This window comes from Oratosquilla oratoria, chromosome 9 (genome assembly GCF_046742065.1).
Source record: "Oratosquilla oratoria isolate Oo_2021 chromosome 9, ASM4674206v1, whole genome shotgun sequence".
In the NCBI taxonomy this organism is placed as follows: Eukaryota; Metazoa; Arthropoda; class Malacostraca; order Stomatopoda; family Squillidae; genus Oratosquilla; species Oratosquilla oratoria.
In genome coordinates, this window is record NC_134785.1 from 5,344,832 (window position 1) to 5,353,494 (window position 8,663).

Consider the following 8,663-nt stretch of genomic DNA (forward strand, 5'->3'; position numbering starts at 1 on the left):
TCTTCTCCCAATTTATATGCTCCTGTTATTCTGTTTTTGCTTTTTCCAAATTCCATTATACTACACTTTTTTGTATTGAACTCCATCTCCCACTTCCTACTCCATTCTTGTACCTTATTTAGATCTCTCTGTAGTGATTCACAATCTTCTTCAGTTTTCACTCTTTTCAGTAGTTTTGCATCATCTGCAAAGAAGCTCATATAGCTTTCTATTCCTTCATCCATATCATTAATATATATAGCAAACATTATTGGGGCCAGAACTGTTCCCTGCGGAACACCGCTTATTACTTCATCCCATTTTGAGTGCTGGTTTCTTATCACTACTCTCATTTTTCTTTCTTGCAAAAAGTCCTCCATCCAATTTAGTAGTTTGCCCTGTATTCCTCCTTCAGTTTCTAATTTCTTAAGCAACTTCTTATGTGGTACTTTGTCAAAAGCTTTCTTTAGATCTAAAAATGCACAGTCCGAATATCCTTCTCTTTCTTGTATTATATCTATTAGCCTTGAATAGAAACATATTAAATTGGTGACACATGATCGTCCTTGTCTGAATCCAAATTGCCTTGGATTTAACACTTTGTTTTTTTTCTAAATATTTTACCCATCTACTTTTGATAATTCTTTCACAAATTTTTGCTATTGTACTTGTTAGAGAGACTGGTCTATAGTTAGTAGGTTCTTCTTTATTTCCTCCTTTGTATATAGGTACTATATTTGCTTTTTTCCAATCTTCTGGAACTTTTCCTTCTTTCAAGGAACTATTTAGTATGCTATGTATTTTGTCTGCCAGTTCATTCCTGCATTCTTTCAGTATCCAGTTTGCTATTTCATCTGGTCCATGCGATTTTCTGACATCAAGATTACTCAAGTGTGTTAATATTTCATTCTTTGTTACTTCTATTTCTTCCATAGGGGGGACTTTCTCTTTCCATTCGTTCTCTTCAGGTTGTATGTTCTCCCTTGTAAACACTGATTTAAAATGTTTGTTCATAATTTCCGCCATTTCCATTTCCTCAGTGTATTCAACTCCCTCCTGTCTTAATTTCTCCAAGTCTTGTTTGTTTTTCAGTTTATTGTTTACAAATCTGTAGAAAGTTTCGGTTGATCTTTACACTTTTCTATGATATCTTTTTCATATTTTCTCTTTTCCTCTCTGCACATTTGTACATATTCATTTCTATAACAGGTATATATTTTCCATTTTTCAGGTCTTCTGTCTTTTTTCCATCTGGTCCAGGCTTTGTCTCTTTTGTCTTTTAACTCCCTACAGCTTTTGTTGTACCAGCATTTTACATATTCTTTTTCTTGTTTTTGTCTTGGGACATACTTTTCCACTCCTTTTTTTGTAAATTTTTGTCAAAATATTCCATTTCTCTTCTACTGTTGTTTCTTCTTTGTATATTTCTTCCCAGTTTTCCTTTTGAAAGAATTCTCTTATTTTATCAAAGTTTGTTTTTTCATACATCATTCTTCCTTTTCTGTATTGTTCATTTCTTTTCATATATTTTTCTTCATTAAGTTCCAGTTCAATCAATATGTGGTCACTTTTACTTATTGGTGTTTTATATTCAATTTTGTCCACTATTCTAGGTTCGGATGTAATTACTAGGTATAGTTTCGTTGGCTCTTCTTCATTTCTATACCTAGTGTTCTCCTGTATCCATTGTGTCATTGTATGGTCAGTAACCATCTCGAGTAGAGCGTTTCCCCATGAGCCGTCTCCACCCTTTACTGTCATTTCTTCCCAGCAGATTTCTTTGCAATTAAAGTCGCCCATCATAACTATTTTTCCTCCCTCTTCCATTATCTTGTTTAATGTTATCTTTGTGTCCTCTAACATACTTTTATGTTCACTCTCTTCCCATGAGGCTGTTTTGGGGGGCACATAATTGATCACAAACTTTCTGTTCTTCTTATCTCTGTCTTCTACTTCCATCATTATCATCTCTACTGTATTCTTTCCATATGTGACACCCTTCACGTTTATATCCTTCTTAGTCAGGAACATAACTCCACCCCCTTCCTTTTTCACTCTGTTTCTAATCCAATAATTATATGCATCATGTCCTACACTGTTGGGTGGTAGTGGACCTTTTAATTTTGTTTCTACAATTCCCATTATGTCTGGTTCTTTTTCCTTCAAATAATCATTCAGTTCATTCAATCCTGTTATTAATCCATCTATATTTGTGTAAGACACTCTTAGTTTTCTGCCACTTCCATTGTGTTCTCTGTTTCCCTTTTGTTTTTCTCTTGTATGTCGACTTTCTTTAGTTTCATATTCACTACTCTCCAATAGAATCTCTCTTTTTCTGACTCCGTTCTTATCTCGTTTTTTTCCTTTGCTTCAAGTCTTTTCTGTTTTTCTTCCTCTCTATTCATTTCCCTTTTTATCCATACCTTTTTATATTGTTCACTTGTTGCTAGTTTCCCTGTTTTGGATAAGATATTCTCAGCCGTAGTTTGTGACCTGAATTTAATCTTGATTGGTCTGGTCTTGTCTGTACTATATTTCCCTAGCCTGAATTTCTCTTCGATTTGTTTCATTATTTCTGGTTCATCTTCCTGAACTAATTCTAGTAAATTTCTTACTTTTTCATTTTCCTCTTTGATTCTTGTGGTTCTATCTGGGTTATGTTTCTCTTCCATTCCTAATATAATTATACATTTCTTTTTGTCTGCTAAGTCTCTTACTATATTCTCCTTCTGTCTCATCACTTTAATAACTGAGTTTTCAGTTTGTTCATTCATTTGCTGTCTGATTATGTCAGTGAATGCAACTTTGCTATTTTCTTGAATTTTTTTTCCAACCCTCCTTGTTCTCCTTATTATTCTCCTTTAAGACTTTATTCTCCTCTTTTACTTCTTTTAACTGTTTTTTTAATTCTTCAATTTCCTTAGTTAAGTTTTTGTTCGCCTTCTCTAGTTCTTCCAATTTTTCAACTCTTCGTATAATATTGTCAACATGACCGAACCTACGCTCCAAGTCCTCGATCATCTTATCGACCTTCTCTTCTAGTCTTGTCAGTCGGGGGGGGGGGGGTTTGTGTCCCCCCCCACCCTCTTTAAATCCCTGGAAAATATTCTCATCACTTTCTACTGTATTGCTCTTATCTATACTTCTAATCTTTACATTTTCATTAGACATTTCATCGTCGCTCAGCTGATCGGGGGGCCTTTTGTTTACCTTTCGCCTGTCTGCCTGGGCCAAGTCTACTCCTTCCTCATTTCCTTCCATTTCCCTCAATAATCCCTCCCCCTTTCCTCTTTCCCTACTTTCCTACTACTCCACGAGCAATTCCCCCCCCACCCTGTAAATACAATAGGCACTTCTCTTTGCGTTGGAATCCACAAACTTCAATTCTCTTCAGAACGTCTTCTAAGCCGTCCATTCGTTGAAGTGTGTGTGTGTGTGTATGTGTATACATACATATATATATATATATATATATATATATATATATATATATATATATATATATATTAGGAAGGTTAATGTAGTAGCACATTTGTAGAATAACACTTAATGACCCACTGTCGGAGAATAAGATAACATGGATAGAAATTCTATATATTTCGACCACTATCTGTGGTCCTCTTCAGCAGAATGATACATAGTGTGAAGTATGAGAGTATATATAGCTAAGAAGGGTACATTTGGGGGCATGGAAAAGGGGGGTGACTCAGGTTATGTGTCCTTGATGAGGTCGCGACGGAGGTTGGCCGATAGTGAGGTCAAGCCCAGCTGCTTTAGAGATGGACTTCTTAGCAGCCATCCAAGTTATGCAGTCTGGGGACCATTGGCCTTTGGAGGTGCTAAAATTAGGTATAAGTTTGATAAGGGAGGATTCTATAATCTTCCTTCGAAAGCTGCATTGGGATTTATAAACGATGGTAGCATTATCCCAGTCCGTACGATGATCCTCTTTGCTGGTGTGTAGGAACACTGCGGGATTTTCTTGACCATATTTGATGGAGCTCTTCCTGTTTGCCCCCAGTATACTTCTTCACAGTCCTTACAAGGTAGTTTTTAAACCCCGGGGCTGGTATCCACATTCGTCCTTCGGTGTATAGCTGCACAGAAAACTATCGTTAGTAAATTACGCTAATCATTTTGACACAAACAACGAAACTATTTGAGACAAGTTGAAGTCTCCATCGGAAATAAGATTATCATGTCATAGTGAATCCATATGAACTCCGGAACTATTATTCGATTCATATTCATTCAGAAGGAATTCGAACAATTCGAACCCCATTAAATACCAACCCTTCGGTATCATAAGGTTATGTTCATTAGCGAATGTTTCGACACCCCTACTAACGATAGTTTTCTGTGTAGCTGTACATTTACTATCCTAAAAATACTGGGAAATATATATATGTTACACTAAGATTGTGAAACTAGGGATTTCGTGAGATCCCTGAAACTTTCAGGGAATTCGTGAAATTACTTAGGGACTTCATGAAATTACTAAAATATCTAGGGATTTCATGTATTTACTGAAATGATACTCCAGTTATTTCATGAAATCCCTGATGATAGTAAATATATAGAACAACAGAAGCTTTATTTTGACATTTTATTCATAAATCATCATATCATAAGAATTATGTATAAAATGGTTCAAAATTTACACCTCAGGTTGAAGAAAGTCAGGTTTTGAATTTTTAGGCCATATGCTAAAAATGAGTAAAAACTATTGTAATGCAATGAAAATATTTATCGGAATTGGTTGGAAAATGTTTGGTAAATATAATAAAATCGTGAGAGACTCTATACATCTACGTGTGAAATGCAACGGTTACAATAACGCAGTGACTATTTTTACGACGAGTCGTAAAAATAGTCCTCAGGCTATTCTTACGACATGGTTGATAGCACCCTCTATCGTGAACTTTTGAACTAAATTTTACGACAATAACCTAACCTAACCCAACCTAACCTAACCTAACAATCCTCCCAGGAATGTTGTTTCTTTTTTTCTTTTTTAGTGCGCAAATTTATCTCAAGTTGCTAATGACTTATGGAGATGTCTTGGAATAAACAGAAATCTAGTTCTTACATTTGATTTAGTCGTGTCCCAGTAGTAGATTTCGGCTGGACTACGAATGGGCGATTGATTAATCTATTCTAATGTTTGGTGGAGGCTGTTAACCGTAGATTATCCTCGTTGCCGTTATCCTAGGCAATTTGCATTTATTATTTCGAACTATGTGTTCTTGTCATTATTTGCACTTCATGTACATTGATTTATTGCCAAATAAAGTCTATCTATCTATATATCTATCTATCGTTGCAAATTATCTAACGGCCACTGGCAACTATCAAAATAAGCTATTGAATACTGAAGTTGAAATTCACGAATGTCAGAGATTATATTTTTTATTCACTATCCTGCATATGTATAAATTACTTGTCGCAATGGGAGTTGGAGTATGTTACAGACTGGACGCCGCGAGATGGGAACCGGGAACGAGGAAGATTGACAGATAAAAGAGAGTCAAGATTGAGAAGTTTGCGGGAATGCCTTGGGAGAGGTCGATGCAGTCGTGTGAAATATGGGAATGTTTGAGAGAGGCTTTTGTTTAACAATGGACTACGAATGGGCGATTGATTAATCTATTCTAATGTTCGGTGGAGGCTGTTACCGTAGATCATTGTAAATCATCTAGCGGCCACTGGCAACTACCAAAATAAACTAGTGAATACTGAAGTTGAAATTTACGAATGCCAGAGATTATATTTTTTTCATTTACTATCCTGCATATGTGTAATTTACTTGTCGTAATACAATGTAAGTATTTTCCATTTTTAACTTTAGAAATATACGAAAATAGTGAGGACAACAATGCTTTATTCCACTTAAGCCAGGAACACTACTTTCGGACAATGTAAACAATCTGCGGTGATCCTGCCGCAGTGTTGGTGACGTCAGGAAATCTTGGGCTCGCTGATAAATACGATCGTGGGTTGGACTACAGGGCAGAGCGACGCGGTACGCTGTGGCGAGTAGGTGAAAATTCGCCCCGGTTGTAGCTGGTAGATTTGGTAAACAAGGTAATTGTATATTATATATACAAGCAACATGAAGTACATTATTCGTCTGTCGTCTTACGCACGGAAATCAAGTCTTGTGAGTATAGAATGTGAACCAGCACGAGTATGTTATAATGTTGTTATATATACTAAATACTTGCATGCAATAAACTACATATTCAATGTGACAGCATACATTGTTGACAATACAGATATAACATGCCATTATTTAGTAATATAACAGTAAAATAGGTGGAATTGGTGTGAATATAAGTACCATGATGATATAATTTTTATTCTTGATTCAAACACATACCTTGCTGAGTGATGGATTCTTCTACCACTCTACACCAATCAAAGCCTGACCTTGACTTTATTAAGGTACTCAGAGCACCTTGGCGTTCTGCTCCTATTGGAGATAGGAGGTGAAGTACATGCGAGCAAAATTTGAATGGTTCCATATAATTTTTGCAACCCATGCTGTCATAGGGCAGTTGTCACTTGATATTTGCCTTTTCTATTAATTCTTTAAAAAAGTATGTGATATATTAAAATTATTGGTAAATCTGAATTAAACTACATTTTTGATAAAAACTGATATTTTTTATTTCTAGTTATGAATTTCCATTTTTTTTTTTCTTAGAAGTTATTTCTAAGGAAATTATTATTAATGAAATTTAGCACAAGATTTATACATTGTTTGTTACAGTTTGCCATCTTCTCAAATGGCTAGAATTAACTTAATTCAACCTGACCTTGGACAAATTTTACTATGTTGAAGATGTTCTTCTTCACTATCTCATTGCTATGAAGGATTGGATTGGTGGGGGGTGAGCTTGCAATCTATGATTTATTCCTTCAGGGATGGAATGGGTGGGAATGATTTTATGCCTTTTCATTTTTGGCTACCTCCCTTGTAAGGGGGAAAAAGCCTTGGTATATGTATGTATGTATTCCCTACATCTCTCACCCTCCCCACCTCCCATCTTTCACTTCTTCATCAATAACTGGAAGCCCCCACACTTATCCATTCTTCATACATTTTTTCTTGTATGCCTTGTTACACCTACACATACAGCTGATTCTTAGGATCAAGAACCCATTGGTAGATAGCCAAACTACTGAAGTGTTTCCCTTTGACCTGTTGCACATTCCCTATTCTTAGTAAATTACTTTGTGGAGGCAAGATTTTTAACTGTTAACAATTAGTACTATCTGTCCTTTCGAGTGATTGTCTTACAATATACAGGGAATACTTAAGTAAGTATATTTTTTACTAATCTCAACCCCCACAGGAAATATGTGGGTTATATTTTTATATCCCAACCCCCATAGGTAATATATGGGAGATATTTTTATGTACCCCAACCCCATGCCTTCTGTTCAGGGGAAACTGAAGAGGTGAAGGAGAAAGGGTTGCTAAGGAGGGATTTAAGAAAAGGTGCAAGAAAAGAGGGATAGAAGATAAGATGTTACAAATCATTTCTCTATGAGTGAGTATTATTTTTAAGTGTACAAAAATGCTGTATAAATTATGGAAGTTCTTTAAGTATTGATCACTTATAGGTTTTGCAAGTCAGTTATTTAATTATTTTGGTTATTGGAGTATTTTGTTACTTTAAATAACTTTTAACTATCTTGTTCATCTGCTGCCTCACAACTTTTCTCTCAAGAGAAAAAAGTTGTGGAAGTGTTGGAAATGAGATGCTTCAGGATTATTTATGTAGTTACAAGATAAGACAAAGTAGGAACAATAGAATATTTGTGTTGCAAGACAAAGTAAGGAACAATAGAATATTTGTGTTGCAAGACTGTGTCTGTATGTATTTGCCTGATTGTTGTATACAGGGGTGGAACTATGGTTATGGGGTCTCATCTGTTATTCTCTAGTTGTCATACCTTGTTTTAAATTCATGTATGGGTCTAGCTTAGGTTGTATCATCTTCAAGGCTTTCCAGGAATTTATGCAACTAATGTTTATGGAATTGGAGTTCAGTGTTGTTTATGTTTCACAGCTGAAGATGGAAGCCCCAAAGATGTCAAAAGTATGCTACTCATCATTCATGCATAACAAAGCTTATATCAATGGTCAGTTTGTTACTGCAGCAAGTGGCAAAACATTTGAAGTAAGAAATCCAGCAAATAGAGATGTAAGTATTTATATATATGTATATGTATGTATATGTATATATGTTTATATATTTTAGATACTTAGTATTTTGACATTTTTCTGTTGCATGGGTAATAGTAAAACTGATTAATATTTTTACATGAAATTAATGATATAGAAAGTAATCTTGTTGATGACCAGTTAGTAGCATGTAGAGAAATTAAGTATTTCTTTAATTATTTTCAGTTGCTGGGTTGTACACCAGATATGGATGTATCTGATGCTCAGGTTGCCATTGATGCTGCATACGATGCCTTTCAGACTTGGCAGAATACAACAGCAAAGGTATTGTAGTGTGTAAAAACAAATATTACTGTGAAGGTAATATATTTTCTATGAAATAGTTTTATATAGGAAACATTGTAATGGTTTTGCTGAAATTTTGACCATGATGGATATTTACATACCACATATTACATCAACCCCTATAGGTTACATGTCTCAACTCTAA

The 8,663-nt window shown here is 35.2% G+C and overlaps 1 protein-coding gene across 2 annotated transcripts in view; it reads left to right on the top strand.

Moving 5' to 3' along the window:
- The first annotated feature begins 5,970 nt into the window (after positions 1 to 5,970).
- The window catches only part of Ssadh (succinic semialdehyde dehydrogenase), a 32,197-nt gene continuing 29,504 nt past the window's right edge, over positions 5,971 to 8,663 (top strand). Inside the window, exons 1-3 of one of the 2 annotated variants that reach the window (XM_076189810.1) lie at positions 5,971 to 6,139; positions 8,058 to 8,192; positions 8,399 to 8,497. In XM_076189810.1, the coding sequence (XP_076045925.1) occupies positions 6,092 to 6,139; positions 8,058 to 8,192; positions 8,399 to 8,497 (282 nt within the window). In that variant the 5' untranslated portion in view covers positions 5,971 to 6,091. The remainder of the gene's footprint in view (positions 6,140 to 8,057; positions 8,193 to 8,398; positions 8,498 to 8,663) is intronic. The other variant, XM_076189811.1, reaches the window with a different exon arrangement.